This window comes from Podarcis vaucheri, assembly GCF_965113315.1.
Source record: "Podarcis vaucheri genome assembly, chromosome: 5".
Taxonomy (NCBI): Eukaryota; Metazoa; Chordata; class Lepidosauria; order Squamata; family Lacertidae; genus Podarcis; species Podarcis vaucheri.
In genome coordinates, this window is record NC_138763.1 from 34818689 (window position 1) to 34837210 (window position 18522).

The 18522-nt window shown below is 39.5% G+C and overlaps 1 protein-coding gene across 1 annotated transcript in view; it reads right to left on the minus strand.

Moving 5' to 3' along the window:
* The window catches only part of CLSTN2 (calsyntenin 2), a 347890-nt gene that overhangs the window by 98103 nt on the left and 231265 nt on the right, over window positions 1-18522 (minus strand). The window contains exons 3-4 of the mRNA XM_082221771.1: window positions 10056-10251; window positions 7743-7951 (exon numbers count right to left, since the gene is read on the minus strand). Coding sequence (XP_082077897.1) covers window positions 7743-7951; window positions 10056-10251 — 405 coding nt within the window. The remainder of the gene's footprint in view (window positions 1-7742; window positions 7952-10055; window positions 10252-18522) is intronic.

The window sequence follows — 18522 nt, forward strand, 5'->3', positions numbered from 1 at the left end:
AGCCCCCGCCCCCGGGGATTCCCTAATCTCGTGGGGGACGGCCGGGGCTCTCCGGCTAGGGCGCGCGGCTGGCTGGCTGGCTGGCGAGGGAGCAGGTGGGGAGGAGGCGGGGGACGGCGGCGGCGCTCTGCTGGAATGGCGCCCGAGATTATTGGGGGGGCTGAGCCCCCCCCAAAATTTTTTTGAGGGGGCTCAAGCCCCCTCAAGCCCCATGGAGTCGGCGCCTATGATTATCAGGAATAAGTGACAGGGACACTCCAGAGTCTGTTGTCTTTCTAGTATCCTTCATCAAACTTTCTGCTACCTGTGTGGATACACTGGAAAAGTTAGTTGGTGGTGAAAGCATCTCCCTTATCTTCTCTTTGGAGAATCTGCCCAGCTTTTTTAAATGATTGGATTTTGTGCTACCAGATGAAAAATAAAATCCTGCAGCAACAAAATCAACCTGACAGAAGCATAAATGTGACAAATCACCTGTCCTGGTAACAAAGAAATGGCAGTGTTCACAAGAAAAAAAGGAACAGAGAGGAACTGGAACTTGCAGTTCCCACCTTCGGAAACGGTAGAGGACCTTATGATTCTAAAGTAGTCTCTTTAACTAATGAGTTCAGCATTTTAATTCAGGCCATTTTTGGTGAATGACAGTTCCTTTGCAAGCTGAATGTTGGCAGACTCTAATATACATTTCAAGTAGATAAATAGGGTGCAAGTAGATAAATAGGGACCGCTTACCAGCGGGAAGGCAAACGGCGTTCCGTGTGCTGCGCTGGCTCGCCAGATGCAGCTTGTCACGCTGGCCACGTGACCCGGAAGTGTCTGTGGACAGCGCTGGCTCCCGGCCTCTAGAGTGAGATGAGCGCACAACCCTAGAGTTTGTCAAGACTGGCCCGTACGGGCAGGGGTACCTTTACCTTAATATACATTTCATATTATGTGTGCTAACAGATTAAAGTTTTCTGTAGCAAAGAAATGTTTAATCTTTCTCATATCCTGAAGCTGTGAACATTTTCAACATGTATTCATGTCTATATACTGTAGTCTACATATTCACTAAAGTGGATTACATGACTAAAATAGTTTTGTCAAAATAGTTATGATTTTTAAGCTTTCCAACCAAAATAACTATGGCATTTAGCTTTGAGTCTTAAACCACCAGACCTCTTGCAGAGGAGGCACATGAAAAAGGGCCTCAGAGGATGATCTCAGGGTCTGGGTAGGTTCATATATAGAGAGGCGGTATATAGAGGTATTGCGGTCCTGGGGCATTTAAGACTTTACAGGTGAAAACCAGCACTTTGAATTGGGCCAGAAACTAACTGGCAGCCAGTGCAGTCAGAACAGGATCAGTATAATATGCTCAAACTGTCTTGCCCCAGTGAGCAACTTGCCCACTAAATTCTACACTAGCTGAAGTTTCAATAAAGAGGCATTGGACGGCACCCATAGTATATGTTGTTCTGTTGGCATCTATTTGTCTCAAGAGAGAATGGAGTGCGCCTCCAGGGGTGAAGTCAAATTGCTGCGTTTGCCACACTGAAATGACCTCCCGGGACACAAGCCTTGGCAGTGTGTATGGAGGTCTTGGGCTGCCGAGATGCTAAGACCCTCCCCCCAGCCTCACTGATCTGGTCCAAAGGAAATCAGAGCAATACATTTGGCATTAGCTTGGTATATGAACTCACAGACATGTAGAAACATATTGAGTTTCTACTAAAATCACAAAAGCAAATAGTTTCCACAAATTGTCTAAATAATGCTTCTCTTCTACCAAGTTAGCACTTTATACAACGGGTCTACTTATCATATTTTTGTTATTTGCTTATTATTTATTTGGTGTATTTATTTTATTAACATTTCCTTTTATAAATATTCCTTTGTCTACTTTGTGTTCGCTTTACAAATGCTTTACTCTGTGATCTGCAGGGAGAATTCCCAAGACACTGAAGTTGGATAAATCAACATTAACAGCTTTCTGGAACTTCCTTGGCATATCAACTGGCCCCCAAGATTTAAAAAATCATCAGTGTGTTCATTAAAGCTATTTGAAGTTCATTAATGCTTTTTTTTTTTAAAGAGATGCAATTCAAGAATTATGAGTATTTTAAAAAGATTTTCTGGAAGGTCATTTGGAGATTTTTAAAATATAGGTTGCTCATAGATTTATTACATGTTCTTTATTTAACTAATTTTTTTTCCACTTAGCTTTTAAATTTTAAGCTTTATGCTAAGTATGGCCCAATTCCCAGCTCCCATGAGGCAAAACACCTGGATGTATTTGTTTATTTAATGTATTTTAGGGAACCTTTTAGGGCAAAGCCTGACAAGGCAGCTTACATGATATATACAGGTAAAAATTAACTTTATCTAGTACAAGTTCCAAAGCTTAGAAAGTCTGAAGTCCAAGAACCTCAGCTCAGGGAGTTGGAAATTGATAGGATTTTATGGCTTCTCCATACTTCGACTTGTCCCATGCTTAAAAAGCATGGACCAACAGAAAACCCAATTGCCATTTGGTCCGATTCAGAGGTAAATCATGAGTTTCCCTGGCGAACCCCTAGATACACCATTTTACACATCTGGAATTTAAATAAATCCATGTAAAGAAAATGAATATGCAAAATAACTAATCTGAAACTAAACAGAAGCTGTGTAGATCAGTGGTAAGTAGGCCATACAGTAAGTGGAAACTCAGCAAATGTTGACATTTGCCAGTAGCAGAATATCTCAGAAAAATTACCATCATTAAGTGCCTAATACCAGTAGCCACTTGTCCAGTGGGACACAATGGCAACACTAATTTCCTAGCCACTTACTGAGAGGGTGTCGGTTGAGGTGGTGGGGAGTTTGGCACATTGTGTTAACAGTGGAAGAGCGTGTCTGGTGCTCTGGCCTAAGCTGCACAGACCTCCATGTGCCTTGACCCTCTCCCTCCTGTTAAGTGGCAGCGATCCACTTCTGGTGCCTACCCTGTGTAAGTATAATAGATTCTGTACAATCATGAAGACAGGAAAGGGAGGGGAAAGCCATGCATTGCCATGGACCCCTTAGGACAGATTTTGCAGCCTGTGGTAGAAACAGGAACAATGGGTCATGTATCCCAACCTCTGTGGGATGAAGGGAGCTGAGCCTGCTCCTCATTCCCACTGCAACTTCTGTACTTCCATAACAGTACGGGATGTAGTGCTGGAGGCTGCAGCATGAAGAGGAAATAGGAGAAAATGGGTGTGAAGGTATATAATCAATCAATCAATTCAAAGTGTGTGTGTGTACTCTCTCTCTCTCTCTCTCTCTTCCTTCCCCCAACTTTTCTTTAGTAGCACGTGTCAAAAGTAACTGTCTATGAGCACTCATTCCAAAACTCACTCAGGTCGATGGCAATCACTCCATCAACTTGCCATTGACTTCAACCAGCTTGAAAACAGCCTCCAGGAGAACAATATCAGAAACGAGTTCATTCTTGTGACAGCTAAATAGCTAGCAACTTACCTCTCTCCCAAGGTCTGGCAGTCACTCTAGCCATCAAATAAATATAAAAAAGGTCCTCTGTACATTTGGGCTACATTATAAGCACAGTTTCTATTTGCACAGTGCTCTTAACAAACACAGTCCCAATGATCACATCAATCTTAATATCCCCTACAGCTGAATAAAAAGTTGCAAGCTGATATATCCATGGGGTACAAGATGGAGTTCTACAAACACTTTTAATCAGGTGGAGGGAAACTACTCGAGCCATGGAGTGCCTAGGAGGAAAGGATATAAAACACCACAACAGTCATCCACAGCTCTGCAGGGCTCAGGTGAAGCTGCAGGGGCTGCAGTTTTCTCTTAAATGTGAGTCAGTGCTCTGTGCTCATTATCCCATGACACAAATAGAACATTCCTCTACAGATGAAGAAAATGCAGCAAGCAACCTATACTAACACAGAGACACAGGTTTAAAACATGTACCTGGACTGTTGAATCAATGTATGCATTGATAACATTATTGGAGTTTATATTTGCACACCAAAAAATTAAAAAAAAAACATGTGGGCCTTCATCCTGTGAAGGAGACTAAAAGGAATTGAGCAGAATTGGTTCCTGCCACATATGCATGTGACTCAGGGCACATTGTTCTGCCAGACAGTTTGCCAGGTTTGAGGCTCCATGAGTTAGGATTAGGGTAGTCACAGTCAGAGAGGATACCAAAACTGGTGGGATACTGCTGCTGTTGCTATTGTAACCCAGCTGCTCTTAAAACAATTCCCAGTGATAAGTTGGCCTATTCATCTCTGAAACAAAGAATGGCAATGACACACAGAGGGTTTAACAAGCAAGCAGAGTTTTATTAGGGCTGTACCAAGGCCCTCACCACCTCCACTGTACCTTTGTTTCCAAAGATGGTGGGATTTGGCAATATCCATTGGTTGAAGAAAGTCATTTTACTTTGGGGGTTTACTTAATAAAATAAACTGTGTCACATTTTTCATAGTACATCACATACTATTAGTCTGGTCACCCTCACTAATAGAGTGATAGGACACATGGTTCAACCTTCAATGACCAGTCCAATCTTACATTACATGCCATCAGAGTTCAAATTCTGTTGCAATCATTTCTGCTGTAGAAGTACAGGAATTCATCCATCTCATGACAGCTATGAGACTTGTCATAACCATATTTTATTTCATATGCTGTTAATGGATACAGGCCACCTGCATTTCATGGAGATTTATAGAAAAACAAAAGAAAACTAGCTTGTACTGAACATTTGAATATTTGGTGTTGGAATATAATATTGCACTGTCCTGGGGGGGTGTATTCTTTGTTTGTTATTATCTGAAAAAGATCCTATTTTAAATGCTTGAAATGGAAAGGAGTGATCCTGGCCCTCTGTGCTTCAGGCTATGGAAATCTTAAGACATCTAAGAGTCAATGTCCCAATTTTCCTAATGCAATTAGGAAATAACCTCACAAGTCATTGAAAACTGAGAGCCATTAGCTTTTTTTCCTCTGTGACATTTCGACTAGCAACAACACACACTCACCAAATGTCTAGTGTTCTCTATTCAGGGCCTACTGACCACCCTTTTTGTTCCCTTGGGAACACCTCTTCAGCCATTTTTCTTCTAAGATCATAACTGGTTTCTGAACCCTGAACACAGTGTGATTTCAACAAAGTGACAAGAAATCAGTCTCTTAGAACTCCTAAATGGGCTTTCTGTCTCTGCACCTCATCACTCCTTACCCCATAAAAGCTCTGCCATGGCAAAGGAATTCATACTTCCTTTGCCTTTTAAAAATTTCATTCTGCTCCTAAGGATTCTACTCCTGCTCTCATTTTGGGGGGAGCAGCTCATACACAGCAGAACGGCAATAATAGCCTCCCAGCAGCAACATCACTGCCAATTACTATGATGGGGATTGGTGGGGTGGTGGTGATATTGGGGCTTTTCAGTATGCCAGCATGTCTGGTTGGTTCCACCAGTGCAGCTCCAATCTCACTGCCACTTTGTCTTTCCCCCCAGTAAATGGAAGCAACAGCGCTGCTGGGATTTTACTATCAAGATAAACTTTTCTGACATTAGCCATGATGCACCCCTATGCATTTGATAAAATGTGCTAGTTTCTACCAGGCTGACAGCATGCTGTCTTCTGGCATAGATAAAGCCAGGTATGGCAAAATGAAGAGGTTCCCCTACCATCAGAATAATTACTCTTCTCATTCAGTTATGTTCCTGAACATGGAGATAATTGCTTTCAGATGTGTTGAGATGCATGTCCCAGGCAAGCATGATAAATATGCTGAAATTATGCAGTACTCAAAACAAAATGTTTCAAAACTGAAAACTCCAGATACTCAGATTGTCTTCAAAATTTGGAATAAAGAGAAATTATCTAGAAATACAAAAGGAATCATGCACGTGCACATTTTATTCAGCACGTGCACCTTATACTTCATTTTTAAAATTCCATGTCATTGCATCCACTCCAATAAAAAACAGCTATACTAAATAGCTCTTGATTACTTAAACTCCATTTCAATCATCTTGATTGCTCCCTCCATACAATATTCAAAACATTTCCCTTCCACTCATGCTATTGTAATGAGAGCAGGGATTCTCTTTACCACCATTTGCATTTTACTGTTGCTAACTGGTTATTATGATTTGATGCTCAGCTGCTCTCTGTGAGAAATCGGCTCAAATAAAGACAGATCCATGTCAAATGGGGGAGATGCTTCTGATAAAGCAATGCAGCATGAAATGGCTGCTAAGAGAAAACAAAAGCCCTGTGCACACTTTTAATTTATAGTGTTGGCAACCCTCAGATGGAACTTCAAATATAAAAGATGCTCATCTCTGAAATTAGACAAATATTAAATTGTTCCGGTGGAAAAGAGATGTTACTCCCTGCTCTGTAATTAGGGATATAAACAGTGGTCATCTTGTGGTGGTTCTCAGAAACAAACACAACTGAGGGTTTAAAATTTGATGGAACTAATGATTTTTTGCCAAGAGAGAGAGCTCAAGAATCCACATTTTAGTCTTCATGTGATGCTCCTATGGATTCTCTTTAAAATGAGACAATAGCGCTACATCTTGTCCCACATGATGGATGGGAAAATATATTTGCTACAGGAGAAATAGCAGCACAGGATATATATTACGTTTACAGCACTCTTTTGGGTTTATAGGAGGGTGTAGTGCACATTGCTGTTGGTTAAGGAATTTCTATATTTTGAAGAAGGAAAAGTGCATAGCCAGCAAATAATTAAATAATGAATGAAGAGTCAATTAATTTGCAATAAACGTCATGGGAGTGGCACAAGGATGACCTCAGGTATATCACCTCTTTTTAAAGGAATATACCGTATTTTTCTGTGTATAAGATCCCCCCATGTATATGATGCCCCCTACTTTTGGGGACCCTAAATTTAGAAAATGGGCATATGCACTGTCCGTGTATAGGACAGCCCCAGATTTTTAACCTTATTTTAAATTTAAAAACCTAGTCTTTTACACAGAAAAGTATGGTATGTGCACTCTCATATCTTCCACTACTCCAGCACTGAAGCCATCAGACGCTATAAAGACTGTTCTAAAAATATACTATAAAATGGGCATTAAAAAATATGGGCATGGAACCAGCTGGTGCTGGTGAGATTTCACAGAAATGCTAATGGTATCACAAATGCTGTCAAACAGATACCCACTACAATAACTCAAGCAGTTTCCTACGGAACACTCAGTTAAAAGTAATTTCGGATTAAACATTCATATTTCATTGTCACAAAATATTATAGCTTGACCAGGGATATAGTCAGTGCCCACCAGAATAGAAACACTATCTTGAGAAAAGTCAAAACATGATTGCCTGAAAAAAGAGTTCCACTGGCTTCCTATATTTAGGACTACTTTGCACATCAGTCAAGTAAGTTTCATCAAGCTGGTGAGTACTAGAGTACTAGAGACTGGGCCAATTTAGCAATGACAGCATTCTCTCCCTAGAGATGTATGCATTCATATGGCCCTATCTGTATGGGTCTTTAAATGCATGTTGAATACATTTTTGTAGTGTACTGTGCTGGAATTTTAAAATCTTGCAGCTTTCAGACTGGAATTGTTATAATTTATTTGTTTTATGCAGTTCTAATTTGTGAGTCAACTGGGAAGGGGTGTGCCCTGAAAGGCAAGCTGAAAAACCCATAAATAAAGATGTGGCTCAGAATTCATAACTGTGCAACGGTAAGAACTCACCATTCCTGTCAATGGCAAATGGAACGTCTGTTGTGACAATTTCATAATTGCATATCTGGCTGTATTGAGGAGAACAGTCCTCATCTATAGCTTCCACCTGCAATACACTGTCATAGATCTTTCCCTCTGTCACAGTAGCCTTATAGGATGTTTCTTTAAAAGTTGGTGCAAATTCATTAACATCCTTTACCTGGATATGGACCACAGCCCTAAAACAAAGAGAGATGGGTTTGAGTCTCACAATAGAATGCGAATATCAATGCATATTCCAAGCCTGTCATTAAGTGTAAACGTTTAAAATGTACATATTTTATGTTTATTTTAAGTAGAATAAAATGTAAAAGCAAGTTTCACCCAATCCTTACAATCAAATAAGAGGAAAGACATGTAGAAAATGCAAAAGTTAAACATGAATGGGAACCCATGCAAGAAATAGCTGTAAAAACTAAAATATATGCATTAAATTGAGGCTCTGTTGAAATAAATTATTGCATTACTTGACTTTACATTTCAGCACTCCATTGTATTTGCATTACTTTGTGCTCAAATATGTCAACTTTCAAATTAAACAAAGAACTGCTGCAGAAAATGAAACACTGTGAGTCTATGAACAATTTCTAAATTTTAAATAAGAGTTTGGCACTGGGCTTCTTTCCGTTATGCTGATTTGAAACAAGTTTAGCTAAAAAAAATTATTTCCCCAACGATCAATAAATCTTCCTGCTTTGCTGGCTTATTTCCACCTGGCCTGGAAGGGTGGAACACTTACTGACTCTGGCTACAAAAGCTTTTTCCTCTGTTGCTATAGGGGTCAGAATCCACCCCATGCACTGCTATTCTTTCCCTGTCCGTGATTCCATCTTTGGTTGAGCCTTGCAAAATTATGAAAAATACAGAGTCGGAAATACAAATTGTATACCCCTCCCTTTTTTCCAGGGACGGTGCTGGATTTACAGAAGCTGTCCTGGTTTCTGATTTGATCCTGGAATGTCCCATTTTTTCCTTAGGATCTTAGGAGAAATGTTGGAGGGTATGGACTTATCTGACTCCCAAGCCATCTGAAAGCAGCCCTGTATGTGGAAGTTTGTTAATGTCTGATGTTTTATTATGTTTTTATATATGTTGGAAGCTGCCCAGAGTAACTGGGGCAACCCAGTCAGATGGGTGGAGTATTATTAATTAATTCATTATGGAATGGGGATATCCCTATTTTCATCAGAGAAATTTTGGAGTATATGCTACGTGTGATGCCACCAGAACTACACATAACTCAGATTTTGAGATTTGCATAACTCAGATTTTGAGATTTAGGTTTGTAGCCAACTTTCTACTCAGAGTAAACCCATTAACATCTTTCCACAGGGCCTGCAAGACAGAGCTGTTCCACCAGACCTTTGGCCATTACCCCTCCTTTGGTAATCCTCACAGAACTCTAGCCCAATGGTTGCCATTAATTTGATTTTGAAATTATTTTTAAATGAATTTGTTTTTAGAATGCTGTGTTACTTTTATTGTTGTTAGCTGCTCTGAGCCCGGCTTCGGCTGGGGAAGGCAGGATATAAATAAAATTATTATTATTATTATTATTATTATTATTATTATTATTATTATTATTATTATTTATTAGAATAAACCCATATTAGTCATGCCTATGAATTCCATTGGTTCTACTCTAAGTAGAACTAAGATTGGGGAGAACCCTATGGCAATAACTTGTTAAGCTTCTTTGGATCACAGCATCATAGCTTCTTGAACTGTTCCCATCCTCTCACACTTAAAGAAGGTGTAAATCTGGATCAAACAATATTTTCCATTTCATACATAAATACTTTGTATGCTTGCACAAAATAACCATTTTCCATCTTATCTATGATTATTATATGACATAAATAAGAATGCCCACCAACATAATAATCAATGCTGCAGGAATGCTGAAAATATAAAAAGGAAGATGAAGAAGCAAGGAAATTCAATATGATTTGATTACATGAAGATCAATTAACACTCAGTATTTATGTTTCAAAAAGTCACCAATTTATTTAATGGTAGGGCTTTTCCAATAGCAGACAGTTTGATCCAGAGTCCTATTAGGACCTTTAATGTGTCATTTGAATGCACTATAAACAGAAGTCAATTTCAGGCAGTCAGGAAGAGTGAACAGAAGTGAACAGGCTGAAAAATCATCTCCTGTGATAAAAGTACTTTGATCTGATTTCCACTAGCATTGACAAGCAAAGCATTAAAAGATTCTCTTCAGCATGAATTGTAAATACATTCAACAGTCCCTGCCTCACTCTCCCAGTTGTCACTCACTTGTGAGATTTCTTCCAGTTTGTTCCACTAGGCCCTGCGCCACAGTCATATGCCTGGATGATGAATGTGTACTCCTTCTGCAGTTCACAGTCAATTGGACTTCTTGCTCGAAGACGACCTTCTCCAGATGTCTTGTTTAGCACCACAGCTTCAAAGGGCATTTCCTGTCCATGGATTTTAAAAGCACAGATTTCACCTGTAAGGAATAAACAGAACACAAATTACATGGTAGGGAGGCAGGCTGATTTATATGCTACTGATTAAATGATGCTGAGCATTATGGCACCCTGTGTAAGTCAAGGTGGACAGGTTTCTGAATACAACAGTAAACAACAGTTACCAACAAACAGTATTTCTGCAGCAAAAGAGCAGAAATAAATAATTGTTTTATTCTGGAAAACTATCATGGATATCAGAATCTTAGGCACTTCATTTTTCCATTATTGATATAAAAAAGAGATGTATGCCTTCTTTTACTTAAGAAAGCATCAGCAACTGAAGGAAATTATGTGCTTATAGCTCAGAAAGCAGTTTGAGAAAATGAAAACATTCAGGAGTTGAGACAGGGATTTTTAATACAGAATCTTTCCCATATTTCCTACACAATTCCCTATTGATTCCCAGACTTTCACTACGACATGGCGATTTTCTGACAGTACAAATTGTTTTTCCTTTTGTTATACTGAATATTTTTATAGAATTCAGATGTTCTTAATCTGAATATTCTATACATTACTATTATGTTTTGTGGTTTGTTACTACCGTGTATAAGGAATAAGAAGTCAAACAATACTAAGTGCATTCTAAGTATATGAGGATATCTTGTGTCTGCCCAGTTTAACAGAATATATAATCTATACAGGTTTCACACTGATTCAGCAAATTGGATGCTATATAATATTGATAATATAGATGCAATGTGATCATACTGAACAACAACAAAACATATTTAGGGGAGAGCTGTGGGCTCTAGGGGTGAGAGGAAAATTGCCTACGTTCCCCAGTCCATTGCCACCTACAGGATTGGAAGCTACCTTACGCACACAACGTTTCTATATGTACAATAAAGCGTTAAAATAGAACTTGCAAGTGTAAATACACCCCTCCTACCAAATTGTATTCAGACAGTCTTTAGACCAATGATATGATCTTTAAGAAAAAGTAAATATCCTGTTAAATTAGGGCTCTTGTGCTATTAAATGATTCCCAGAACAGACAGAGGCACCCATTCCCAATGTAGCTCTGGAAACCGGTACTGGATTGATCCAATATCCCCTTACAAACTTAATTTTGTAAGTTTTGTTTTTGCTTCCCCTGGTGCTTTCTGCAGTTACTGAGGATCATGCACGAGAAGGCTCACGGTTATCAGTGTGTAGCTTCTGACTGCCATTTACAAGAGTTGTAAAATGAAGGTGCATTTGAAGCTCCTTCATAATAACTTCTCATAAGACAGTAGTTTCTTTGAAGTTCTGTATTTGAAGTATGTATTTATACATCTTTATAAAGCTGTTTTGGAAAGATAATGACATTTTTCAGTATACAGTGGAGGCAACCATGTTATCATTTCTTTCAGAAACATCCTTGTATTAATATTGTTGTCTTCAGTTTCATTTTACTTTAGTATCGTTCCTTACACTAATATGTAAGTAGCAGCAGCATAATAGAGAAATCTGATCTACTAAATTCAGGAAAAGAAACCTTTTTTGTGCTCGGCTTTCTTTGCAGATATACAATCCGTCAATACAAATCATGACTTTCTGGGTTTTGTTTTTATTACTGTATCGACCCTCTGGCCCAGTTTGTAAGCAATACAACATTCTCAGGAATTGAAGCACGCCAGTTTTTCATATAAAAACTGATTTATGCGAGTAAATTCATTTTTTTAAAAAAGGTTTATTTCAGAGGCAGTGCCAACATTTCTCCAGTCTTATGTGAAAACCAGGAACAGGGCTGCTCATTAACTTAGGGACAAATAAAAATGACACAAAGTTGATAACTATTGTTAAGAACCCTAAAATATGTAACCTGCATTGCTTGAGCATCCAAACTGTATTTAAAAATATTTTTGCACTTCTATCTGTGAAGTTAAAAATATGCATAGTTTAGGAAGATTCCAGAAACTACCTACACCATGAAGATATAGATAGGTCTCTTACAGGGTATAACCCTATCCTTGTTGTTCCAAAAGATAAGCCACCCTATATAACACATTGGGGTCTTTTTAAGGCCAGTCCCTGATGGCTTTGATATTTCTTAAACATAAAACACAGTTGTTGTTTTTTCTTTTAAAGTATCACAGCTATAGCATTAGCTGCATAGACCCTCAAAACAATGTTGCCCTGTTGTCTGGTTCCAACAAATTCCCCTGGTGATGTTTGCTTCAGTTCAGCTTTTGAAAGTACTTAACACCTGGGAGGACAAAAATGTTTTCAGCATCATGCATTTCTAACATGTCATAGTATCTGAAGGTCGTGTCGCCAATATTCTATATGAAGACAGAAATGGGCTTGCAGAGCTAGAATGGCAGAAGATCTACTGTTTTGGTTATCTAGTGTCCAGTTACACAGAGAAATTAGAAGTGTTTGCTAGAATCTATCTGCTTGTTGTTGATCAGAAAAGCTTGTTGCTTTCAGCACACTCCTAACCATGTCTACTTAGAAGTAAGTTCTATTGATTTCAGTGGGTCTTACTTCCAGGTAAAAAGGATTAGGATTGCAGGATTATATAGGGATTAAATTGATTGCAACGCTGCTGCCTGTTTTACCACCCACACCTGAAAATATTTAGAGTTTTATCCTGTCCTGAAAGTCTCTGAATATCCCACCCACTTTTATGGTGAATGAATGTGGTGGTGGTGGGTACACGGCAAATCTTAGCTAAAATATGGTTAATAACTGAGTTGAACTCATCATCCTAGATAAATGCTTTCACATCCAAGAATACCTTTATTTTCATTATCCTTGCATTGTGTTGGATGAAACGGTGCAATTTGCATTGCATAGTAAAATCAACAATGATATATATGAATGGAATAATGGAGTAAACAACATAGATGGTAATTCTGGTTGGTAACAGGACTGTCAAGATTAGTCAACAGTTCATGTTTATTCATTCCAATCTGAAGTAGAAATCTGAATATTGGGGAGGGGGATGCAAACAACTAAAGAATAGGAAGAAATATGTTTGCTCTCTTCTGAAATTAACACTCTCCATCATCCAGCATGAAACCAGAAAATTCAGATGATATTTTATTTCATAGGCTTGCATTTGAGGTTGAGACTTTCCAATGCTAGAAACATACATGGACGTGTGCAAGAAATGGGGCTGGAGATGCCTTATCCCAAGTAAGAGGTTTTGCTACATATTCCGCTAATGAAAACTTAATTAGTCAATTAACCTGGACTTGACAGGAGATGATACATATGTTTCCAGGCAACCTCAGCTTTTCCCATATAACGGAACCTCAACAATGCATAATCACAATTTTTGCATAATAGACTCAGCCACAACAGAGACTGAAAGTCCCTCACTGTGGAAACTTTTTCTCATAAACACGTCATGCCAGACGACTCTCACTTCTTCTTTTGATAGATGCTTGGTAGATCAGGGGAATGCTGTGGATGTATGGTCTCTTGATTTCAGTAAGACTTTGACAGCCCCCCAAGATACCATTTCGGAGAAGCTGCTAAAATGTGGGCTGGATGAGGTAACTGTTAGGTGGATTTGTAGCTGGTTGACTGACCAAACCCAAAGAGTGCTCACTAACAGTTCTTCATCATCCTGGAAAAAATAACAAATGGGTGCCTCAGAGTTCTGTCCTGGGCCCATTTTTGTTAAACCTCTTTATAAATGACTTGGATGAAGGAATTGAGGGGATGCTAATCAAATCTGCAAATGACACTAAACTGGAAGGGGTAGCTAGTGCCACAGAAGACAGAATCTGTTGAACCCTATGTCTTCTGCCCTCAGATGTGGTATTCTGTCATGAAGTAAGATTCATCTGTCAGACTTCTTAGCTTTTGTATTATAATGGGCGCTTCCACCCATTCCACTTTTGTTCTTCCCCTCTCAGACAGAAAAATGTTGCAGGCCAGCCTTGTTAAAGGAGGAGCGCTCATGCTCAACAGTCATTCCCAGCTTGCTAAACCAGCCGTTGCTCTCATGGACGCACACCATATTGTTCCAGCAGGCAGCACTTCAGTCATACTTCTCTATCCCCAGCTTACCTATTTTAATAGAGGTATCACATCACTATTCTGTATGGGGAAAATGCACAACTGAGCCTGACAGAGATTTGTCCACGGGTTAGCTGGAATTTGAAGCAGAGCCTTTGAAATCTACGTCTCACAGCGTCCGCTTTATATCACATGACCTTGTCTGAAGCAAGTCAATTTATGTTTCTCCCTTATTATATTTTGGACTCTTTGAAGAAAATACTTGCAGAAGAAGACATAATATGGTTTCTACAAATGTGGACCAGTATGCTCCCTCAGAACAATAAATTTTAGTCACATTCTATGTTTTTCAAAGTCAATTAAGTATTTATCAAATATAATATTTTTTCAGTAGTACAATAGCTGAATCAATGGAAAACTTTTCTTATTTCTCCTATTAATGGTAGAATTATTCCACTAGAATTATTTTGTGTGTGTGCCTTTCCTGGCAGCATACAAAGCATTCATACCCACAGACACTTTGCTATGCACAATCACACTCTAACCATTCACTCTTAATTGCACAACTTGGGCTCTAAATTTATAGTCATCTAAGAACATAAGAAGAGTAGGTTCTGGGCAAAGAAAAAGCATATTTGACCTATTGCAATATGTAGATATGAAAGTGAGGACCAGAGCTCATCATACCGAGTACATTCCCAATAGCCTCTCCCCAGCTGGCAGACAGTCATGAATTTGGCCCTCTGTGTTTTATATTGGATAGACCACACTCACTACATGGCTTTCATAGCATTGTAGAGTTGGAAGGACCCCCAAGGGCCATCTAGTCCAACCCACTGAAATGCAGGAATCTCAGCTAAAGCATCCATGACAGATGTCCATCCAACCTCTGCTTAAAAACCTCCAATGAAGGAGAGTCCACAAGAATGTTTAGTCGGAATCTCCTTTCTTGTAATGTGAATGCATTTATATCCTACTCTTCAACACAAGTATTTCCAGAGTAGTAATTCCATATTTTAAAACATTTATATGCTTTTATATGCCGAATAATAACAGAGAAGTTCACGAAATACAAACAGAAAACAGGAAGATAAACTGCACATTAAAAAGATTAACCCACTGTAAAATTCCACCCACTGTAGCCAGCAATAATCTTATTCTGAGCTGAGAATCGGTAGACAGCAAAGGGTTTGGTAAACAGATAGGTCAAAAGTTCACCACAGTCAACACTTGCCTTATATCAGAGGGGAAGAAATTCCATAACAGAAATCCACAACAGAAAATACCTTCCTTAAGTCCCTGCACTATGATGCCATACCTCAGTTAACAGCAGCATCAGGAGATATTCCAATGATTTCAGCAAATGTGGGACCAGGTGTTCCTTTAAATATCCAAGTATAGGTCTTTATATGTCAACAAAATCTGTTTTAGTAGCAAATTGGCTATTTCCAAGGTGTGGTCCAGCTATACTTTCTCCAAAAGACTATACTGTATATACCTTGCGGCCAGAGTATGTAAAGGAGAGACAAGACACAAATATGAGGGTTGAACAGCGTATTCAACAGAGGTCTAAGCAGTGGCTTAATGCTATGAGTCAACTCAACTTGGAGGAACCACCTTGACTACGGCAAAGGGATGACTTTGATCATAACCTCTTTCCGAGCCCAACTCTTAAGGGAGACTTCCTGGCTACTACCCCCAAATGCATGCCATAGGCAACCCCACAGGTCACACAGTTTAGAATAAGCTAGTCTGAATACATATATTTATGAAGGTGCCAAAGGGTGCTCATCTGCTCATCTTACAACCCTTCCCCCACTTTCCTGAAGAAGCCAATTTGCAGACTGGCAAAAAAATTCCTGCTCAGCTCCACAGTGACTGGCAGCAAGACCAGCACTGCAACCTATGATGGGCTCGGTGGCTGCTGGAACACAAACACAGGAAGTGGAAAGTGGGCCCAGACTTAAGGAATCCACCAAGCCATGACCCCTTCATCTCAGTAGCATGTAGATGCATGATAAAGGTGATTCAGACATTTAAGCTGGCACATTCTGAGAACACCCTGCTATTCTATCATACGCAACAAATAATTTCTAGGAGATGTAACTGTGGTTTATTGTATTTGCAGTGCCTGATGTTTTTTATGGTTTTTATGGTTATTGCTGCTTTTCTTTTTGTTTCCTTTGTGAATGATGCCATGGCCTTTGGCTAGTGCAATAAAGTTTATGATGATGATGATGTAGATGCATGCCATATCATATACCCTGCATAAAATGCTTCCAGTGGGCAGCTTTGTACCTACTGTCAGAGTGTTTTTCATTTGTTTTTTGTGCTTAACCCTCATTGATAAATGACGATTCAGACACAAAATTATAAATAATTCCCACTCAAAATCCTGGGAATAAAGGGCAGTTAACTTTTGCAGGTTTGAAGTTTTTATATCACCTTTGTAGCTCTGAGTAATCTATGTCTAGCATCTGAAGTAGAAATAATGCATTTCAGTAGTTGTTCTCTGTAAATCCCTTATTAAAATGCACAATAGCATTTGGTTCTGAACAGCTTTATGATACAATAGGAAAAGCAGAGCCTTATCAGAGGTATTCTTTGCCTCTGTGACTAAAATTTTAACACATTAGTAAAGATTAGACAAGATGCAAGCAGCACACGTTCTCAGTATATTTCTGCTTGTTTGTTTGTAGGAGCAAATAAAAAGAAAACCACAGTGACAAGAAAACCTTGGAATTGTAAAACCATGTATACTGCAAGAAAGAACATTGGACGCTGTTCCTATAATCATCCAAAAGTTTTGGTACTAGCAAAGAGCATTTTGTTAATCTAGGTTTATGTTTCAATTAGTTAAATATTATGTTTAGTTAAAATGTTTGGTTGTGCATGTAAATTTAGCCATCTAAGCTGGATCTTAAGTAAAGACATTTAATGGTGAAGTAACAGGCAACTGGAGTACCAGATCATAGCAGCAGTGTCCATACAAAAAGGGAAAGAAAATACATATGCATTTCCCAGTCTAAGATGCTTCTTGTACTACTACTCTGGTGCTTTGGTTTTAGAAGCGCATATTAAGGGTATCACATTGCACACAGTTCTGTCTATACAATGGCCTGGTTTGCATGTCATGCTAAGCCAAACCAAACCAAACCAAACCAAATCGTGGCTTAGCATAAATGTGAATGTGTGGGCTCCAGGAGAGGAGATCCCTGTTGCTTCAGGCCCCACAATCAAGTCCCATTATGTTCAGTCTGGGAGGCTTTCTTCATAGCAATTGCATTTTGAATGTTCACTGATTGAATAGCTTCAAGGATATAAACAGGGTTGTTGTTTTTCAGCAAGCTCACACTAGAACTCAGTTCAGCACCTCTCAAGTGCCGTTCTAAGAGAACACAGTGGAGAGAGCTGAGGCTGTTTCACACTGGTACCTCATGGGAACACGACCAATGCTGCTTGTTCCTTCCTCTGCGTTGGGCACTGGTGATGTAGGAAGCTAAGGTGGTTTCACCCCAGCAGGGCTTGGGATGATGCTCCTTCCTCCATCCTCCATGCCAGGGGCTGGTAGCAGAGAGGGCAGCGGAGGTTTCACCCCAGCGCCTCACAGGGCCAGGGCCAAATGATGTGCCTTCCTTTTCAACATTGTGATGTATCACCATATTACGATGTCTAGCTGCTGATACATCGCAATGTTGAAAAGCTGATATTGCCCAGCCCTAGTTCTGAAGCTCCACCAACTCAGAGCATTATTAATTTTTGTATGTCAGAGGCATATACCAAAATAAATTTGTTAGTCTTTAAGATGCCACATTGACTTACTTTGTGGTACCATAGAAGGGGGCCCTAATTTGGAAATTACACCAGGGCCCCCAACCACCTTAATCTGGCCTTGGCTTAGTGTGATGTGTGAAGCAGGCTGGATCCAGTTCGCATCCAAAGGTACCACTGTATATGAAGTGAAGCAGAATGGATCTGTGTGAAGCAGAATGGATCCCATTCGCATCCAGAGGTACCACTGTATATCACTTGATATTATTGAGCTATGGCTTGCCAAGCCCTTGCAAATGACATCCAGTGATGTGAGGTGGGGGAAGGGTAAATGAATGCACTGATGGCTTACAAGAAGTGACAGCTAAGCCCCAAAGCCTGGGAAGTGCCTCATGTGAACTGAGACAACTCATGTGCTCTGGACAACTCCCAGTAGTTCTTTGCCATGCAGCAGGGTGGTGGACATGCAGGGAGATGAAATAAGGTGAAGAAAGTTCTGGGAATGAAGTTTGCAAACCACT